Below are 21,321 nucleotides of genomic sequence, written 5' to 3' on the forward strand. Positions count from 1 at the left end.
ACAATGATCAATTAAATATCAATGTAACAGCTTTCCCCACTGATATGCATTCCCATTAGAAGCTACACGACCCCTGGAAATCATCTTCGCTTCATTCTTGGTAAGGGAATTTCTCGACGGTCCCTTGCTTAGCCCTGTTTACCTCCCCCGAGGTAATGACGTCACCTCGGGGGAGACTCGGAAGTGACGCATTCGCCAACCCAGAATGCTCGGCCCTTCCTTTTTCCCGACGGTAGTGGCCGTCTTAAGGTGAGCATTACGGCGCTGCGCCGGGCCTTCGTTTTTATCCGTGGTCGTGGAGCGCCATCCGTTCCTGAGCCCCCCTGAAACTAGCCCGTACCGAGAGGGGAAGGCTCAAGATGGACGGCCGTTGCGGTATTTCCAGGCTTTGGGGAACGGGGAAGGTGGAAAGTGGACGAATGGAAACGGGAATAGGAGTACGTTGTCAAAAAGTGCCCCGGATGTAAGGCGATGGAAGAAACCATTCCGTTTGGATTAAAGGGGGTGGGGGTGGCATTTCTACATATCATTTTTCCTCCCGCGGAGGAATAATTTTGCAGCAGTCGAGACAATGGGGATGCAGGCGTAGCTTCTGTTTGCATTGCCCCGAAAGCAATGGACGTTGGCAGCATCCCTAGGGTGAAGCTAGGGTGCCGGTGTACTCCACGTGGTTGCTGAGTTGCAGCTCCTAGTATCTGCTCATCCTGGACTTTGCAGTCTGGAAGCTCCTAAAAATTGCAATTTGGGAAAGGCGGGGGGGAGGGGTGGAATGCTGTCATTTTAGCATTTTCCTCCAACCGAAAAGGGCTTAAAGATGCATAAATGTAATCTGGGGGGTTTACAGGAGTTGCTTTTATTGATTCTGGGAAATTGTGTCTCTTAAGGTTTCTCCTGTGATTTGAGATTTGAAAGGTTATAGATGCCATGGCTTTAATTGGAAGGAATAAATTTCATGGAAATCTGGGTTTAAAAATAAAACAAAACAAATTTTCAACTCTTTCTTCGGAATTGGTACCTTTTGCAATGCAGATCTCTCCAACGTTGAACTGATTTCCTAAGTGGAAATAGGACTGGTTTGTGGAGAGCAGAGGGAATGTTAACATTTTGGGCTGTAATGTAATATATATAGTATGTTAAATGTGAGTTAATCAAACACAGATGTGATCTTTGTATAACTGGCTACAGAGGGTTAAACCGTATTATAGTTAGTGTATTAGGTTGGGTCACAAAACATGTTAAGACAATTCTGGGTTCCCCAATCAATAAATTACACAATCATAATTTAGCCTGGCATTGACTCCATGTAGTTTGCCTTGGCCGACCTCAAAAGGTGAAGTAGGAATGGACTTAATACTCGGATGGAAGGCTCCAAAGAAATAATAAAACTGATTATTATTTTTTATTAAGAACCGAAGAAAAAACTTGGAAGAAAACTGGCAAAAAAAATCTGCATTTCAGAAAAATTATATGGATCGCTCCATCAAATCACCAGAATTCAAGCGTAGTTTTGCACATTCCACTTTCCCTAGCAGAATGTGCCAATCAAGCTGCGTTATAATTTTAATTCTAGTTTGTGTTGGCTTGACATTTAAAATAAGAACTGAAAAATAAAAACTATTTGAAGTGTTTTAATAACACTTCAGTGTAACATTTTTATTCATGGCATTTAATTAAACATTCTGATTCTAGGATAATCCAATAAGGATAACATTTTACAGTTTTACAAATCTTTTATAAATCTTAGCTAACCTTTATTGTCATTTTTTACTGTTGGGCACAGTGGCGCACATTAAAAATGAAATTCTGTTGCCTGCTATCAAAAGTGTACAAATAACACATCTACACACACGTGATATACATACATATAAATACATAATCCCTCCATCTTGAATACGTATTGGAAAGAGGAAACTTGAGAGTTCACAAGATTGATACTATATGGAACAAAGGAGAGGTTCAACCTGGAAATAAGGAGAAATTTTCTGACAGAACAATCAGCCCATGGAACAGAAGTTGCCTTCAGAAGTTGTGGGAGCTTCATCGCTGGAGGCTTTCAAGAAGAGACTGGACTGCCATCTGTCAGAAATGGTGTAGGGCTTTCTGTTTGACCAGGGGGTTGGACTAGGTGACCTACAAGGTCTCTTACAACTCTTGTTAATCTGTTAAAAAATTAGGGGGAACTGGACACTGGGAAGGATAGGGTGTTCTTTGGGGTAAAACCCAAAGCTGCGGTGATGACTTTCTTAGGACACCTTTGGATGTAAATAATGAAAATACTATGAATTCTGAGCAGCTTTTTCCCTGCAGCAGCAGTATAGAGGAAGGCATACATTTCAAGTCTGAAACATCGTTTTTTTCCCCACAACTTTTGCCTAGGTGAGCTTTGAAAATGGTCCGCTACTCACTTGACCCAGAGAACCCTACAAAATGTAAGTAACTTTCTCAAGAGTTAATTTGTTAGGTTTCAGTCACAAGATTTAAAAAAAAAAGTTTTAACTTTTCCTTGTTTTCTTGTAGCATGCAAGTCCAGGGGTTCCAACCTTCGGGTCCATTTCAAGGTATGTCAATGGGGGTCTTGCCTCTGGCAGGAGATGGGAGTGGGTAGAAGTGTATACAGGTAGTCCTCAACTTAGAACAATTCATTTAGTGACTGCTCAGTTACAGTAGCACTGAAAAAAGTGACTGACGAACTTTTCTCATACGACTGTTGCAGCATCCCATGGTCAAAATTCAGGATGGTTGCGGCCTCCTAGGACCGTGTGATCAATGTTGCAACCTTCTGACAAAGCGAAATCCATGGGGTCAATTGTGCCACTAACTTAAAAGTTAACAGTGGCGCTGAAAAAAGTAACGTATGAACCTTTTTTCACATGAACTTTTTTCGCAGCACCCCCATGGTCAAAATTCAGATGCTTCACCAGCTGGCCAACCATATTGATGATGGTTACAAGTCTCCCAGGATCACATGATCGTCTTTTGCAAGCGTCTAGCAAGCAAAGCCGATAGGGAAGCGAGATTCACTTAACAACCGTGTTATTAACTCTACTGCAGTGATTCACTTAACAGCTGTGGCTAGATAGGGGGTAAAAATGGGCCAAAACTTACTTAACTGTCTTGCTTAGCAAGGGAAGCATTGGGCTCGATTGATTGTAAGTCGAGAACTGCGTATCTTTTGATGGGAGTTGATTGCCTTAGATCAGGGGTGTCAAACTCAAGGCCCGTGGGCCGGATCCAGCCGTAAGGGTTCTTAGATCCAGCCCGCAGGGTCACCCTGGAAACAGCGAAGGACCGGCCTGCAGTGCCTCTGCCAGTGAAAATTGGAGCTTGTAAAGGCTGGCCCTTCCGAGCTCCATTTTTACTAGCAGAGAGTTGCAAGAGGCCATCGCAGCCAAAAACGGAGTTCGTGAGGACGATGTGTGCACCCCGTGGCCGCCCCCTCCCCCGCTCCATTTTCGGAGGCAGAAGAATGCAGGAGACCATCCTAGCCAAACACAGCTCAGGAGTCCATTTTCACTGGCAGGATGGTCAGGCCACCACGGGCACCTCCAACACGTCATTCTGGCTGTGCCCACCTCGGCCCCCTGAGGTCAAACACAACCCTGATGCGGCCATCAGTGAAACCAAGTTTTGACACCACTTCCTCCGTCTCAGGAGTAGTAAGTTTCTAATTCCATTCTCGTTTGCCAGAAGGCCTTATGCTCCCTCTCCATGGAGAATCTTGACTAATTAGCAGTCCTGGTTTATGTTCCCCAGAGATCTCAACTTACGACCCCAATTGACCCCAAAATTTTCGTTGCTAAGTGAGACATTTTAAGTGAAGTTCACCCCATTTTATGGCTTTTTGGGCCACGGTTGTTAAGTGAAGCACTAATTGTTAAGTTAGTAACATAGTTAGGTGAATCTGGCTTCCCCATTGACTTTGCTTGTCAGAAGATCACAAAAAGTGAACACATGACCCTGGGATGCTGAAACCGTCATAAATGAGTCAGTTGCTTAAGCATTTGATTTTTTTTTTTAATCACATGACTATAGATAGTGCAATGGTCATAAGTGAAAAACGGCCATAAGTCACTCTTTTCAGTGTTCTTGTAACTTTGAAAGGTCACTAAGTGAACTGTTGTAAGTCGAGAACTTCCAGTAGATGGGATTTTCGGATATGGATATTCAGATTTTTTTATTTGGAAGAGGGCAAGGCTACCACAGCAGTGGTTCTTCCTTTTTTTTCCTTTTCCTATTGCTTTGGTTACTTACACTTTCCTTATATCTTCCATGATTGTTGTTATTTCGGGGCAAAATAATTGGAGCAGTGCTTAAGGCGCTGGCTTAGAAACCAGGAGATTGTGAGTTCTAGTTTCACCTTAGGCGTGAAAGCCAGCTGGGTGACTTTGGGTCAGTCCTTCTCTTCAGTTCAACCCATCTCCACAGGGTTGTTACAGGGAGAGAAAAGAGGAGTGTTAATGTATGTTTGTTGCCTTGAGTTACTTATAAAATAATAAACGTGAGGTAAAATTCTAACAAAATAAAAATTTGTCTTAATATTACACTTCCTTAATTGATTTTCTTATGGCTGGGAAGGCAGTTAAGGCAGATTCTTGGATTGCCTGTTTGAAATTCTTGGGATCAACTAACATGAATGATTGTTTATTTAAGGCACAGGGAGGAACATATATCGTAACTGCAGTGATGACCAGCTTAGGACACCTTTGGATTTGTCATGAAAACAGTTGCATGGGATCTGAGCAGTTGCTTAACAAAATAATTTTACACTTATTCTACAATATTATTTGGGGGCTTTAAGGTTATAATGCATGAAACATAGATGCATCATAACAGGTTTAAATGCAAGTAACTAAAATTGAAATGGAATGCAGTGGTCATTTGGTCCATCCCTCAGTAGTACAGGATTTACTAGAATATCTCTGACAGATAATTCCCCAGCCTCTTTTTGAAGATCACAGCAAAAGTGAATTCACTGTTTCATGAGGCAGGTTGTTCCACTGATTCAGAGTTGGCAGTCAGAATGTCCCTCCTGATACCTGCCTTGAACCTCTTTCCTTGGTTTTAATTTAGTGGTTCTGCCCTTGCCATCTGAAGCAATAATGGATATGTCTACTCCCTTTTTTTTTTTTTTTTTGCTTAATTAAATAAATACGGCCACCCAGCTCACACATAGGAGACTCCAGCTAGCTTACAAAAAGGGTCCTCAACCCCTGGACTATGGCCCACTCTGCGGCCAGGACCCATTCAGAACCGGGCCACACAAGTGACAGGCAAGCATACGCAGCTCCACTTGCACAGGCACACTCACGCACAGACTCCCTTTGTGCACACAAATGGAATTACACGTGACAGCTACTCGCACAAAATCATCTACATACACACCGGTCTGCCAAGCTGGAAAGGTTGGAGACCGCTGGCTTACAGTGTTAAAACTCACAATATAAAAGCCTCACCCACATGGCAGCAACAACACAAATCAAATTAATCACTTGATCAGCTCTATTTGGGGTTAACAGGCCCACTGAAGAAAAGCCTTAAAAAGGGTGAAGGCCAACTGTATCCAACAAGAAGGATATTCCATACAGAAGAGGCCGCCACTGGAAGGCCCTTTATCATAATCTACCAGATGTACATCCTTAATTGATGGGATGCATAAAATACCCTACTTTCCCATTCTGGTGGGCTGGGTGAATATACTATAAGGGAGAGAGTGTCCTTGTAGCACAATCCCAAGTCAGGTAGGGTTTTCAAAGTGATAACCATACCTTGAATTGTTCCGTTTTCTTTAGAACACACGTGAGACTGCCCAAGCTATCAAGGGGATGCACATTCGGAAGGCCACCAAATATTTAAAGGACGTGACTCTGAAAAAGCAGTGTGTTCCATTCCGGCGTTACAACGGTGGTGTTGGCAGGTGTGCACAGGTATGACTCTGAAACAGTTTGCGCAGATCTGTGCCTATAGTAAAAATTTCAGGAGAAATTCTTAAAGAGCAATTATTTCAAGTCTAGAGCTGAGAATAGTAATAAATGACACTTAAGCGATTCGTATCTTGTTCAGAGATTGGAGTTTTGACATGCTCACAAAGATGCTTGTAGGAAATAGCGGGTATTGATTTAGTGCAGGGTTTTCCCATCCTTGGCGACTTTTGAGACACATGGACTTCTCCTGGCTGGTGGATTCTGGGAATTGAAGTCCCTGCGTCTTAAAAAGTTTCAAGATTGGCAAATCCTGATTTAGTGCATGTAAAACGTATCTCTGGACTGCATTGTCCTTTGTTTTTGCCGACTTCCATAGTTTATAGCTGGATTCCTGAGCTGGAAAGATAAAAAGCGGACATATTATTTGGATTTTATATAAAACCTTGGTAAAATTAAAGTAGATTCTCAAGTTGTTTGGATGTGATGTATTTGTTCTGTCCTAGGCCTCACCAAAAAAGCACTCAGTCAATTCTGAGTCCAGGCAAAAACCTCTTTATTTGCAATAATGTGAATTGTTTCGTTCACATTCAGCTGCTTGGCAAACAGTCTCACAGAGGTGAGCTAATAATCTCAGACTTTTATCAATCCTGCCCGGTAAATAGTTCCACACTCACTGTTGGCAGGGAAGGCTGGGTTTATAGACAAATCTCCACGAAGCTGGAACGACCAAACGAGCAAGTTGTTTCCTGCAAAAGCCCTCTCCCCTTTTGCTCCTCTTTTAACCCTGATGGGAAGGGCCATTCATCCACCTGCGGCCTTGCTTTTAGCAGCTCTGGTTCCAGCTGCTCCCCAGCCTCACTCCTATCTGAGCCCCAAGGCAGCTGATGACTGCCAGCCTACCCTGGCCGCATCTCTGCCTCTGATGCAAAGCCCTTGTCCGAGCCTTCCTCAGCCTCCCAAGACCGGCCCAGGTTTCTTCCCAACCTCCTCACTATTGTCCGACTCTTCTGCCAGCCACCGGTGGGCCACAACGGTATTTTGAATCTTTTCCGTGTTTGCTCGCACATTTTTAGGGTTGCCGTGATGACTTTCTTAGGACACCTTTGGATTAACCATGAAAATAACCTTTGATTCTGAGCAACCCGTGAAAGTGGAAAGCTTGAGAACATCTTTATTCTGAAGGAACGTTGACCTTAACTTTTCTCCTCCTGCAGGCCAAGCAGTGGGGTTGGACCCAGGGCCGTTGGCCAAAAAAGAGTGCCGAGTTCCTCCTGCACATGCTCAAAAACGCAGAGAGCAATGCTGAGTTGAAGGTGAAACATGAAATGCTGGGTTTTCGTGTAATGTTTAATGATATCGGAGGCCCGCAACCTTTTGGGCACCAGGGACCGGTTCGGTGGAGAGAAAGTTTTCCCGTGATTTCTCGTGCTGCCTGCGTCGCGCGGATAGAGCTTTGCTTGTTTGCAGGGCCCGGTTTCTGGCACGCCACGCCTGGTGCCAGTCTGCGGAATGGGGGTTGGGAACTCCTGAACTATGTTGTGACAGCTGGCATTTGCTATCAAGTTAAAGCCAAGGGTCTCCCAAGCTTGGCAACTTTAAGCCTGGTGGACTTCAACTCCCAGAATTCCCCAGCCAGCGTTGCTTAAAGTTGCCCCTGAGTTCAAGCCAACCAATGCAAATATAGTTTTAGTATTCTGTGTGAACTGAGTTTCTAGCAAACATTCTCAGTTCTAATGGGAGATCCCCTTCGTTTTGCATTCATTGGGGAATGGTTAGCAAGGAAGAAAGATGCTCCGTGGGTAATCCTCTACTTACGATCACAATAGAGCCCCCCCCTTTGCAAAGTTCTGTTAAGCGAGTTTTGTCCCGTTTTACAACCTCTCTTTCCTCAGCTGGTAAGTGAATTATTGCAGTCCTTATATTAGTAGCATGATTCTTCAGGGAATCTGACTTCCCCATTGGCTTTGCTTGTCAGAAGGTCACACTGCGACCGTCATAAATTTGAACCAGTTGCTAAGCATCCATCCGAATTTTGCTCCCACGATCATCGGGGGTCGTAAGCGTGAAAAAGTGTGACGGTTGTAAGCATGAAAAAATGATCATAAGTCCCTTTTTCCGGCATTGTTGTAACTTTGAATGGTCACTAAGTGAACTGTGGTAAGTTGAGGACTACCTGTAATCAACTCTGGGCAGCAAAGAGAAACTTAAGAAGGGTGTTAACTGTTTTACAGGTCTTTCTCAGCTGTGGTCTCTTGAGATTCTTTCTCACTGCAGTACTTAAAGCTAGGACATCTACAGGTAGTCCTCAACTTACAACCGTTTAGCAACCAAATATACAACAACATTTTTTTAAAAATGACTTGCAACCTATCCTCTTACTCACAACCATCGCCCAACCCAGGATCATGTGATTTTCTAGCCAGCTTCCAACAAGCCAAGTTAATGGGCTAAGTCGAATTTGCTTAACAACCACATGATTCACCTAACAACTAGGGATTTGCTCCACTGGCAGAACAGTTTGTAAAAAAACTGGGCACAGCTCACTTCCTGACCAACTTAGTTAGCAACAGAAATTCTGGCCCCAGTTGTGGTCGTAAGTCAAAGACTTACCTGTACTTTAGACTTTTGCTTAATGGAGCAGGTGAAATAATTCCAGAAGAGGGTGGCAGCCATGTTGAATGGGAAGCAAAGACATATATTTTGTTTATAATACAAAGAAGAAGGGAAGATCTATGTAGAGTAGAAGAGAGTTTAAGGGAAGGATTGTCAAACCTGAAATTGAAGGAAATTTGCCACCAGCTACCCTAGAGGCAACTGGGGTCATTTATTGGAATAATTGGCATAAATATGGATTGTACACTACACTGTAATTATGTTATTGAAAGAGTTTTGGTCCTTTTTCTAAGTAATCGACTGGGATTTGAGAAAAGTTATTACTTAGACTGAACTGTTTACAAATTGTTGTAAAACGGGCTTTCCAAAACGCTTTTCCCTCCAGGGTCTGGATGTTGATTCGCTGGTAATTGAGCACATCCAGGTTAACAAGGCCCCCAAAATGCGGAGGCGCACTTACCGAGCTCACGGGCGCATCAATCCATACATGAGTTCTCCCTGCCACATTGAAATGATCCTCACAGAAAAGGAGCAGATTGTCCCTAAACCAGAAGAAGAAGTTGCTCAAAAGAAGAAGGTAAGACACCACCCCTCTGCCCGCACCTAGATTTGATTGAGAGTCACCGAGAATTTGATTTAAGATGAATAAATGAATAAACGAACCTTTCCTCGGTATGTGAAAAAAAAGATGAGCCATTTTGGTACATTCAATAATTAAAACGTACATCAGTTAGGAAAGAAAGACTCTTCCACTCAGTGAAAGTGTATTTTTACGAATGCCCAAGTGGTTACAGTATAGCAAAGTTGGAACTGAGAGTTTGTGCCCCAAAGTTCCCTGGTTAACTTCCTCTTTTCCCATTTTCCGCCCCGGCTATCTCACATTGTCCAATTGCATTCAGATCGTTTTGGTTACAGCTCCTGTCTTGGCAGCCTGACAACGTTGCCTTCCATTCCAAGGCTCTTGACCTTGGGGCAGCCCAGCTGGTGTCACAGGAGGGCAGGAAAAGTAGTTGCGATTCCCCACTTGCCCCCCTAACTCCCTCCACCCCGTAGCTCCCTTCCCCCATAGATTATGGCAGATTGGCATGTGAGGATGCATGGCTGGAGCAGCCAGATGGTAGTCCTGGTAACACGTTTAAATATTTTATGTTAGACATGTTGACTTATTATCTGTGTGCTTGCAACCGCACAGAGAGAGAATATGAACACACACATACACACACACACACACACACACTACAGGGGTGGGATTCTACCAGCTCTGTAGAACCGGTAGCTCTGAAGAGCAGCAGACATAGAACCGGTTCTGTGTTATCTGCTGTTTGGCCCACCTGGGCTCTTACCTGACCTTTATTTCCTGCTTTTTCAACCTCAGCTGCTTTGCACAGCAGAGCTGCGGTTGAAAAAGTAGGAAAAGAGTCCTTTTTCAAATGCTGCTCAGCTGTCCAGGCAGCAAGCTGACGACGTTAGTTGTACTGGTTGGATCCCACCCCTGTGTGTGTGTGTGTTTGTGTGTATGTATATATTTGTATATATGTGTATGTGTATATGCATTTTATATATATGTATATGCGTATATATGTGTGTGTGTGTGTGTATGTTATGTTTCCGTGGGTATTATATGTATGGTATTTAGGTTTCTTCAGGTATTTTCCCACGTCTTAATATTTGTGCTTTTATTATAGCGACGTTTCGGCAGAATCTCATCTGCCATCCTCAGGCGTGTGTCAGGCTTGGTAGCCATTTGTTTTATATATAATATATATGCGCACCCACGCAAGTGTACATACACACCAAAGTCACCCAGCTGGCTTTCATGCCTAAGGCAGAACTCAGGGTCTCAGTATCTTTCATACTCAACAAAATGTTTCCATGTATAAAGTACAGTGCAATTGGATTCATTATCCCAACAGCCTAAAGCAGCGTTTTCCAACTGTAGCCCTTCCAAGATGTGTGAAATTCAACTGTGCTAGCTGGAGTATTCTGGGAATTCACATCTACACTTTAAAATGGATGAAGTTTGGAAATACTTCTATATTTTTTACATACATACATACATACATACATACATACATACATATATATTGATTCACAAATATAGTGATTATGAAGCATAATAGGAATTTTAAAATATCTACTTTCATATATTAATGTTGAAAAGAGAATCTTAATGTCCATTTTTTAAACATTCTCCAGCATATTCATGGGTTATTTTGGGAATTTGGTTTGTAGCAAGAATCAAAAGCCAGGCACCCTCCTTTTTCATATAAACACATGAATTGATTGCCCGCATCCTTGCTAAAAATGTGAAGAATTCTGGCTTAATGTGATGCGTAAGTGCCTTGCATGATTAGTGGCTTATTGTAACATTCTGCAAATGTATTATGATTGTGGCAAATTGGTACTGATCTCTTGCAATATCTTTTTTTCCAGATATCCCAAAAGAAATTGAAGAAGCAGAAACTAATGGCTCGGGAATAAACATTGGTGCAACTTACAAATAAAACTGCAACTTTATTTCAGATGTATGCAACTTTCTGTGTAATTTTTTTGAGAAGACGACTTCACAGTTAAAACTTAGTTTTAACTGAGCTGATTTTAAATATGACATAAACGTAACATGATTTTTCAAATATAACTGCCCTGAGGCAGGTATGGAATTTTATTTTCTTGCTTCTTGGGTTGCTTCAAAATGATACATTGGCTGGTGGATTAGGTGTAATATTTGGCCATTCAATTTATCATTTCTATCTCTAGAGCAGCAATATTTCCTGAAACTAGAATATTACTGGTAGTCCTGACTTAGAACTATATATTCAGTGACTGTTTGGAATTACAGTAGCATCAGGAAAATGATTTATGATCATTTTTCACCCAATCATTGCAGCATCCTCATGGTTTACATGATCAAAATTCAGAAACTTAACAACTTTGGTTCGTATTTATGACGGTTACCGTGTCCTGGGGGTCATGGGATACCCTTTTGTGACCGCCTGACCAGCAAAGACAATGGGGAAGCCAGATTCACTTAATAACCATGTTACAAATTTAACAACTGCAGTGATTCACTTAACTGGCAGGAAAGGTTCTAAAATGGGGCAAAACTCAACAACTCTCTCACTTGGCAGCAAAAATGTTGGACTTGATTGTCATAAATCAAGGACTACCTATACAACAATTCTGAAAAAAAGGAATGAGTAGCCTTCCCATAGGGGTGATAGAATATTTCTCCTTTTAATTTCTAAATGACTGGATTTATAAATCCAACTAGTTGAACCATGAATTAATGACTCTGCCTCCTCAGTTTTATTTCATGCATTACACTGCAGTGGCTTTAAAGCTATTCTTTTCAAAAAAAAAAAAAAATACTTCATCGAGTCCAGCAGCAATTATTTAACCAAGAGGTACAGCCTAAGAATGTTATTTAGAACAGACCTGCTGACAACAGGTTTAAAAGATATTTCTCACATGAGAACTTGCCAGGTGATGGAACAAGCAGTTCAGCCTGTTAGTAGATCATAGCTGGGACTTCCCATTGACATCAATCCTGTCGAAGCTAATAATTTAAGATTGCTTCTGAATGTGCAAGACTGCTGCTGTACATATCCTCTTCTCTCTTAAGAGCTTATTGGAGAACTTCTAAATGGGTATACAATACAAACATGTTTTTTTCTTGGCTAGAAACCAGAAAATGAGCTCTAGTTCCACCTGAGACACGAAAGCTGCCTATGTGACTGGTGACACTCTTAATCCAGTTAACAGGTTTGTGCTGCCTTACATTTATAGTAATAAAGCACTAATTTTTTAAAAAAAATACCTCAGCAGTCCTCTGAAATTACAATCTGATTTGCACAAGCAAATAGCATGTTCAAAAGATAAAATTAACAGGACTACAGATTATTATTACTAAACATGCAAGATTTGTTTTTGGTACATGCTACAGTATGAAAGGTCTTTCAGGATTAAGACTTGAATGGTGACTAGCGGTAACTCCAATGGCTCATAACATACTAGATGTATGACCATTGATGGATATTGCTTTGCTAGGGATACTGAAATCTGTAGTAATTCAAAAATACCTCTTTGCTGCCTTTTAATGGCCAGCTACATTTTGCATCCCAGACCTGTGAGTTATAAATACGCAGCTCAAAACGGCATGCTTGCCCTCGGAAGTGGCACCGTCATCACTTGAGACTTTCAAAAAGGAGATTGGACTGCCATTTGTCAGAAATGGTGTAGGGCTGGGATGGCGAACCTATGGCACGCGTGCCATAGGTGACACGCAAAGCCATTTGTGCTGGCACGCGAGCCGCAAGCAAACTTACCTCACTGCGCATGCGTGTGCCTCCCAGCTGATTTTCACCCTATTTGAGGCCTTTTTTGGCCTTCCCAGAGGCTTGATGGATTCTGCAACTTTTGCAGGCCGAAAAAGAGGTCTTTTTCATCTGCAAAGGCTGCGGAAGCTGTCCTCAAGCTTCTGGGAGGCCGAAAAAGGCCTCAAATAGGGTGAAAATCAGCTGGGAGGCACCGTGCAGGTAAGGTGGCAGTGGGGAGGAGGAATTGAACACGCGTGTGCAGGGGGCGTGCGCACTGCCTTCTGGGTGCTGGCACGTGAGCGCGCAAGCATGAGCTTGCACACAATTTAGCCACCATTGGTATAGGGTCTCCCGCTTGGGCAGCGGGGTTGGGCTAGATGACCTACAAGATCCCTTCCAACTCTGATTATCTGTTATCCTCAATTCAAAGCTACTGTTGGAAGAAGTATCCATCTGGTTCAGTTCCAAGTGGGGAGAAGCAATGGAAACATGAGGCTCATTGGAAAGATGGTTTAGAGATAAATGGGATCACATGGATTTGATGTTCTGGGCAGCTGACCACATGGAGTTGGAAGAGATGGGTATTTACACACTTTCTTAGGCCTTGTTCTTGAGCTTCCTGTTCCTGTGCAAGAAATTTATTCTATGTAGAACATAGTCTAAGTCAGTGTTTTTCAAATGCTGGCTAGGGGATTCTTGGAGTGGAAGTCCATCTTAAATTTGCCAGGAACACTGGTCTAAATAAAATGGGGTTTCAGGCATTGGTGGGCTGCAATTGGTTTAATAATTGAGTTTGTGAGCGCGTGCAGAGTTCAAAATACAGCAATTTGAGGCTCAACTTCTTACCTTCTAAGATAGCCCCAGTAAGTAGAACAGCTGAGGCGCGGATATCAGTTGTGCCGTGCGAATCAACTGAGCCAGAAAGAAGGAAATACAAGACAAGATAGGCTGGGAGCCAGTGGGCGGGAACCAATTGGTCAGAACTATCAGTTTGCTAGAACCGATCCAAACCGGCAGCATCCCAATACTGGTTGCAGGGATGTTGCTGAAGCTTTGATAACACTTAACAGCTATACATAACTCAAAGTAGCCATGAAAACTATAGCCAGCTTATGGTGACCCAAAGGAAGAGCCTAGGGAAGGAATCCTGTTTTCAAATATAATTTTCTTAGTGCGGGCCTAAAAATCCTGCCTTGCCATCGTCTTACAAAAACTGAATTTGTCTTTGAACATTGTACAGTGATACGTAGCAATTCCACATCTGGGTATTTTGCCAAGTGTCAGGGCAGTGATCGGGTCAATGATCGGGTCAGTGCAATCGGTTCTATTTGATCCAGAGACAATAAGCACACCAGTCAATAAAAGGATTTTAATCTTTATTATTAGCTCAAGCAGAGTTAAAATGTAACATAAAAAGCATACATTCCAAGCAAGGTGATACCCAAATCTCTTCCAAACTTCCATGAGTTCCTTAATGACAGCAGATATAAGTGTGGTACATGACTGAAGTCTTGAGACTATGAAACATTTGCAGGTATGTAAAGATCCAACACATTTTATTAACCAAGCAAGAATTTAAAAAAAATAAGCAGAGCAGCCAGGAATGAGCTCTGAATTTCTAGATTTCTCTTAATATTTTTTTTTTAAAAATGCTCCTAAACTCAAAATCAACAATGGTTGGTACCAGCAATACATCACCTTATCAAACTTTTCTTTCATATACCTCAATGTTAATTTCAATCCATTAATCCACCTATTTTCCCATTGACCAATCATAACCAAAATTCTTTAGCTATCAAATCATACAATCTTTACCATCTTTACTTTTTTTTCAAAGTCAGTTTCAACAACAACTTATAGACCTTAACAATAACATGTTACTCATTCGCACACAATTCCAAATTCACTTTTTGCATGCTCAAAACCATGGATCCCCTGATCTAAGTTAATCTTTCTTTTAATTGTAAGCATGTGAACTAATGACAAATTGGTCCTTCCAACTCCAGTTGTTCTTTCAATGTCAAGATTACGTTCATTTTGAATAAAATATAGTACAGGTAGTCCTCAATTTACAATGTTCATTTAGTGACTGTTCAAAATGAGAACGCCACTGGAAAAAGTGACTTAGGACTGTTTTTCACGCTTACAACCATTGCAGCATTCCCCCATGGTCAGGGGTGGAATTCAACTGGTGTTACTACTGGTTCGGTGCCTACGTTTTGCGCATGCATGCTTCATGTGCACACACGCCTATGCATGCTATACGCATGTGTAAAAAACCTTAAGCTGTGCCACCCGGACAGCTGAAAAGTGCAGCGCGCAGGTGCACAGCGTTTGAAAAGCCACTTTTTTCCTGCTTTTTCAACCTCAGCTGTGCCGTGCAAAGCAGCTGAGGTTGAAAAAGCAGGAAATAAAGGTCAGGTAAGACCCCAGGCAGGCAGGTGGGCCAAACAGCAGCAAACACAGAACTGGATTGGTGTCTGCTGCTCTTCAGAGCTACCGGTTCTATAGAGCCGTGCAGAACCGATAGTATCCCACCCCTGCCCATGGTCAAATTCAGACACTTGTATGGTGATGGTTGCAGTGTCCTGGGATCATGGGATCTCCTTTGTCGACTTTCTGACAAGCAAAGTCAACAGGGAAGCCATATTCACTTAACAACCCTGTTACTAACTTAACAGCAATGATTCACTTAACAACTGTGGCAAGAAAGGTCATAAAATGTGGCAAAATTCACTTAACAAATGTCTCATTTAGTGACAGAAATGTTGGGTTTAATTGTCATAAGTTGAGGACTACCTATACTTAACCAGTAACTTTGTCTCCCATCTCCTTGGGGTTTTCTACCCTTTGTGGCAGAGGGGCTGTTGCATGTACATAGTGAAGTTAGCAAGCTGAGACGGGAAGAGATGGAGACTTCGTCTTCCAATGTCCAGGTAGTTCTCGAGTTACGAACACAATTGACCCCAAAATTTATATTGCTAAGTGAAACATTTGTTAAGTGAGTTTGCCCCTTCTACGACTTTTCTTGGCACAGTTGTTAAGTGAATCTGTCAACTCGTAAATCATTCCTACCTTTCGGTTGGAGAGTGTGATTGATGACACCCAGCCCATGAATGTGTTTCGTTGGAGAATCTGATATATGACACACCCAGGGGGAAGGGGGGAAGCGGGGTCATAGGTGACTATAAATTACGTATGCCAGAGTTGGTTTCATTTAGCTTAATGCCAGACGTGTTGCTCCTAATAAATCTTTTGAATTCTTTTGAAGCGTGGCTGGAGGCTCATGATTTAATTAGGGCAACTGTCGGAACCCTGACAGAATCATTGCATTTGTTAAATTAGCCTCATGGTTGTTAAGTGAATCTGGATTCCCCCATTGACTCTGCCTGTCAGGTCACAAAAGCTGATCACATGATCCCAGGACGCTGCAACCATTATAAATATGAACCACTTCGCACCTGAATGTTGATCACGTGACCACAGGGATGTTGCAAAGGTCATACGTGTGAAAAACGGTCATGAGTCACTTGTTTTCAGTGCCGTTGGGATGCTGGAACGGCCATTAAATGAACTGTTGTAAGCCGAGGACTACCTGTGTTGTAGGGTTGTGAGGTTTCAGCCATGCCATCCCTAAGACAATGATTGGGATAAGAAGCTTGCACATGACACGAAGCGGTAAAAATTCTTGATTTGCAGGGGTTGATTTGTAGTCTGGGTTGACTGTACATCGTCTTGACTTGCAGCAGAGTAGCAAATTTATTGTAGGAATCTGCAATGCTTCAATGGTTGCCAACTCTGTAAAATTGGCAGTTGCTCCAGAAACAACTAAAGCCGTGAGACATTCTTCCTGCCCGTGTTTTAAAAACAAAGTAACGGGAAACCTCAGTAACGTATCTGGTGATTCATTGGCCTGATCCGAGCAAGAGGGGGGGCTGTTGTCGTTTTCCCTCTGCTCTGCTTTCGGGGCGCTCTTCCCTCCCGTCAGGAAGGTTTGGCTGGGCAGGTTCTTACCGTGTGTCCAGATTCTCCACAGTAAAAGCACAGGGTCAGGTCTCTGCGCCTCTGCCTTTCCTTAGCCGATCTCTTTCTTGCTCCTCTTGGCATGTGTTCCTCTTCTTCCAACTCGGTTCCTACTGCCGTAGATAGGGAACAGGCCGTGTATCGAGACCTCGAACTCGGTTCCTCCGGTTGTCCGAAAAATCACTGAATTTCTGCCAGGAAGGACTCGATAAAGATACCGCGCCGATATAACTCGTCCAACTTCTGGGGAACTCCTTGCATTCTCCGTTCATCCTCTATTGGAGGGTCCAGTCCTTTTCTAAACATACAAATTAGGAACGTTTCGCTCTAGTCGGTTTCTGCTGTGAGTAATTTGAATTTGTCTACGTACAGCCTGATCCCTTTGTTACCCTGGTTAAGCTTTTGGATCCGGTCGAAAGCCCATACTGGGTCTCTGAAATGATCTCTGAAGTTATCCATGAAGTTCTGGTAGTTGTCCATGATTGGGTCATTGTGTTCGATGATTGGGCAGGCCCACTGAGCTGCTGATGCCTTTAACAGGCTTAATATGAAGGATGCCTTTGAGCGGTCTGTGGGGAAATGCCGCCGGTTGGATTCTCACGAACAACTGACATTGAGCTATGAAGGTTCTCATCTTCTTTGAATTCCCTCCAAATTTTTCTGGCAAACTCACCGGGTTTGTGTGCAAAACGGGTGGCGCTACTGGAGTCACTAGAGTGGGTGCGAGGTTTATGTTTTGCACCGCTTGCATCAGTTGATGTACATTTTCTGACAAGTTCCCCGTGTCATTCTGCGTTCTATCCTGATGCTGTAGATTGGCGGCCGTTAACCCTTGCTCTGCTGCTGCTGCTTGGGGGAAAGTCGCCATCCCGGTCACCGTCCTTGCTCCTGGGGAGTAAATGTTAATGAGATTGGGAAGATAAATGGCAGGTGTGAACAACTAGAACCACGCTGTGAAAAGTTTAAACTAGCTGCTTTATTGTTCCTTAGATACCTACAGGAATCTTCCCAGATTGGTCGTTTCCTCCTGGGAAAGACCAGATAATGTTTGACAGCATTCAAGGAGAATTGGACCTTCCTCTCTTGTGTCTACAGAACAATTCCAGGCTAATTCCCTGTTTGACCCCTCCACCCGACTGGCTCAACTTTTGGTATAAATGGTTCGTTCCTACTGCAAACAAGATGCCCTCCCGGCTTCCTAGCTTACATCCTGGCTTCGTTGCTGAGCTCCAGAGTCCTCTTGCAAATCCTAGCTCCTTCAGAGGATCTCTAGCAGTGAATTTCTTGGGCCTTCCCATTCTAGGAGTGTTCTTCAGGTGTGAGGTTTGCAATCCAAGTCATAAACACTAGAGGATTGACCCCTGCAAAATACAGGATGTCTTCAATCAGCCATTTTCCTACTGGAAGGCCTAATTGGGCTCTAGTCTGAAAACACTTTATTAAACTCCTCCGCAACTTCTGGGTTTTGCGTTGTTGTCTTAAGCTGTGGATACAGGATGAATACAAAGCATTCTTAAGCAAGAAAAGCCAAAAGTGCACATATAGACTGAGTGAAACCTGGCTTAATAGCAGTAACTGTGAGAGGGATCTCAGAGTCTTAGTGGATAACCAATAGGAGCTAGCAGTGTGCAGCAGCGGCCAAGAAAGCTAATGCAATCCTAAGTTGCATTAACAGAGGGATACAATCAAGATCAAGGGAGGTACTAATACCACTCTATAAAGCCTTAGTAAGATGACACCTAGAGTACTGCATCCAGTTTTGGTCACCACACTATAAAAAAGATGTTGAGACTCTAGAAAAAGTGCAGAGAAGAGCAACCAGGATGATTAAAGGACTGGAGACTAAAACATACGAAGAACGGTTACAGGAACTGGGCATGGCTAGTCTAGGGAAGAGAAGGACCAGGGGAGACAGGATAGCAGTACTCCCACAGGGAGAGGCTGCCACAGGGAGGTCCCTTGGTCAAGCTATTTTCCAAAGCACCCGAAGGCCAGACAAGGAATAATGGATGGCAACTGAACAAGGAGAGATTTAACCTGGAAATAGAGAGAAACTTTCTGAAGTGAGAACAATCAACCAATGAAACAGAAGCTGCCTTCAGAAGTTGTGGGAGCTTCATCACTTGAGACTTTCAAGAAGAGATTGGACTGCCATTTGTCAGAAACTGTGTAGGATCTCCAGCTTGGGCGGGGGGTTGGACTAGAAGACCAATAAGGTCCCTTTCAAATCTGTTAGTATGTTAAATCTGCTATTTTGTGCTGGCTGGAGAATTCTGGGAGTTGAAATCCCCAAGTCTTAAAGTTGCCAACTTTGGAGACCTCTGCTTTTAGCACTGTTGGCAACTTCTTTCGAAGTTGCCAACGCCTCTTTTCCTAGAGCTGAGCGACTGTGATTAACCCAATTTTGCCAAATTAGATGCCCTGAAAAAAGGCAAAACCAGAAGTTTACCATTTCTAGCCTGGTACCTTTCAACATTACACAAAACTGCCCCTCTAGAAAAAAGATTGTTAGCCCTTCCTTTCCACGACTTTAAAAAAAAAAAGGGAGGAAAAAAGCACACACGTTTGAAAACCCTCTGCTGCCCCCACTCCCTTTGCAAGCGCAAGGAGAACCAAATGCACAAACTGAATTTTATCTTAAAGCTCACAAAGCAGAAGCAAGTCAAATGTCCCCTCTTTTATTCTCTTGGGTTCAGTTCCAAGTGGGAGGGAAAAACACTGGAAACATGGAGGCTGTTTGGAAAGGTGGCTTAATGGTGGAGAGGATCGCTTGCCTTGGTGCTCTTGAGTAGATAAAAAAAGGGCAGAGATGCTGAGAATCCCTGGGTTTTATGCCCTCTGTTGGGATTTGAATTTGAGCTTGTATTTTGATTGGTTGTCAGACTCCATGCAGGGACAACTCGGTAGGCTGTCCTGAGTCCCAGGCTTGGTTGAGCCTTGCTGGATGATGATGTAATGAAAGGGCTTTGAGCAATTCCTATTATGGCTCTACCTGGAGTAGATCTGTGTTATGTAGAATAGACTGGCCCAGACTTTAATGCCCCATTAACAAAGGTGGGTGGGGGCTGAGTTTCTGCCTCTCTGAGTTTCTACTTTTCTTTTGGTGGAAATATTCTGCCTTTTTAGTATATCCTAAAATATTTCATTTTTCTAGGAGGGAGGTATGTTTTAACTTCCAACAATTCCTTTGTCTAAGATATCCTCACATGCAAAAAGTACAATTATCAACCAGGTTTTTTTTTTACACACTACAGTATTTAAATTTCCAGGCATTGCCTAATCTCCAGTAGGAAACTGGAAACACTCCCTATCCCAATCCCCACGTGTGTCTAACTGGTGAAGCCACAACTGAACTCCAGTGTAATATGGATAAACAACCTGGGATGTTGTCTTCCTGTGTCCCATCCATCTCTTCCAGAACACAAAATACAGAATAACAGAGTTGGAAGGGACCTTTGAGGTCTTCTAGTCCAATCCCCACTCAAGCAAGAGACACTATAGCATTCTGGCTTTAAACAGCGGTCTCCAACCATGGCAGCTTTAAGACTTGTGAACTTCAGCTCCTAGAATTCCCCATGGTTGGCTGGGGAATTCTGGGAGTTGAAGTCCACAAGTTTCCAAAATTGGAGACCGCTGACTTAGTCAACCCTGACTAAGTTGTGTGTGCAAGTTGTGTGTTCAAGTAATTAATCAAAGCCATCCCTCTCCAAATAGCCTTGGGTAAACCAATCTCCCTAGACTGCCTTCTAGCACACCCTTGTGGGTAATTGCCAAGCAGTGTCTTAAAGTTGTCAAGGTTGGAGAACTATGGCTTAAAGACCCTCAGCTTCTGGTGTTGTCACTGTTCCACTGATTAATTGTTATAACTGTCTGAAAATTTCTCCTTAATTCTAGATTGCATAAAAGCCAGCTGATTTTTTAAAATAGTCACTTCTTCAGCTTGTTGTACCTTTCTCTGGGTGGCTTCTAATTGCTCCCAGACATTGTGGAACGTAGTGAGAAAGACCCATCCTCTACTAGCTGACCCCTAGTCCTTCCTCTCTCTCATTACAAGAAATTACACTTAAGCACTGCACCAGGAATTGAATCTCCAAAATGTGCCAACTTATGCTGGCATGACATCAGTTGGGTCACCCCATTTAATATTTGAGCCCCTGGCCTCCAGATATTTGTGCGGGGCCACCAGGAATATAATTCCTGGCCACGATCTCCTTCCTTAGCACATTTTCTTCCCAACTATCAGGCTATGTCTCTGAATCCATCTTCATTGCCGATTATGTTTTGCAATGTATCAAGGCACTGATCAAAGCAAAGGGCAATTGGTCCTTTTGGATCCAGAGACAATAGGCACAGCAGAAAGCAAAGGGGTTATAAACTTTATCATTTGCTCAAGCCAACAGATTTAAAAGTATAGCATAAAATGTATACATACCAAGTAAGATACAACC

General features: G+C 42.9%; 1 protein-coding gene, 1 long non-coding RNA gene and 3 other non-coding genes across 7 annotated transcripts; 4 read left to right on the forward strand and 1 right to left on the reverse strand.

Annotated features, from left to right (window-relative positions):
• Positions 1–219: 219 nt before the first annotated feature.
• Positions 220–11,062, forward strand: RPL17 (ribosomal protein L17). 3 transcript variants are annotated; one of them, XM_087927504.1, is made up of 7 exons: positions 220–463; positions 2,377–2,429; positions 2,518–2,558; positions 5,790–5,924; positions 7,136–7,234; positions 8,920–9,111; positions 10,968–11,062. In XM_087927504.1, exons 2-7 carry the CDS (start codon positions 2,390–2,392, stop codon positions 11,013–11,015), a joined length of 555 nt encoding a protein of 184 aa, XP_087783630.1. In that variant the 5' UTR covers positions 220–463; positions 2,377–2,389; the 3' UTR covers positions 11,016–11,062. The 3 variants fall into 3 exon arrangements, with proteins under 3 accessions (XP_087783630.1, XP_087783629.1, XP_026570684.1); XM_087927503.1 differs by having other exon boundaries at positions 220–375; XM_026714899.2 differs by having other exon boundaries at positions 220–249.
• Positions 2,227–2,294, forward strand: LOC113449486 (small nucleolar RNA SNORD58). The gene has a single exon (XR_003375828.1). It is a non-coding gene; the product is annotated as a small nucleolar RNA SNORD58 (small nucleolar RNA).
• LOC113449497 (small nucleolar RNA SNORD58) lies at positions 4,676–4,744 on the forward strand. The gene has a single exon (XR_003375829.2). It is a non-coding gene; the product is annotated as a small nucleolar RNA SNORD58 (small nucleolar RNA).
• Positions 6,997–7,063, forward strand: LOC113449475 (small nucleolar RNA SNORD58). The gene has a single exon (XR_003375827.1). It is a non-coding gene; the product is annotated as a small nucleolar RNA SNORD58 (small nucleolar RNA).
• Positions 8,972–10,974, reverse strand: LOC148127448 (uncharacterized). Its single transcript, XR_015742413.1, has 2 exons — positions 10,612–10,974; positions 8,972–10,566 (listed from the first exon to the last, which is right to left on the reverse strand). It is a non-coding gene; the product is annotated as an uncharacterized LOC148127448 (long non-coding RNA).
• Positions 11,063–21,321: the final 10,259 nt, after the last annotated feature.

The sequence above is a fragment of the Pseudonaja textilis genome, chromosome 2 (assembly GCF_049901715.1).
Source record: "Pseudonaja textilis isolate UNSWEBS1 chromosome 2, rPseTex1.2, whole genome shotgun sequence".
Taxonomy (NCBI): Eukaryota; Metazoa; Chordata; class Lepidosauria; order Squamata; family Elapidae; genus Pseudonaja; species Pseudonaja textilis.

Coding starts and splice junctions, on each gene's coding strand:
- RPL17 (XM_087927504.1), top strand. CDS start 2,390: ATGGTCCGCTACTCACTTGACCCAGAGAACCCTACAAAAT. Junction 2,430..2,517: donor CCCAGAGAACCCTACAAAAT/GTAAGTAACTTT, acceptor GTTTTCTTGTAG/CATGCAAGTCCAGGGGTTCC. Junction 9,112..10,967: donor AAGTTGCTCAAAAGAAGAAG/GTAAGACACCAC, acceptor CTTTTTTTCCAG/ATATCCCAAAAGAAATTGAA.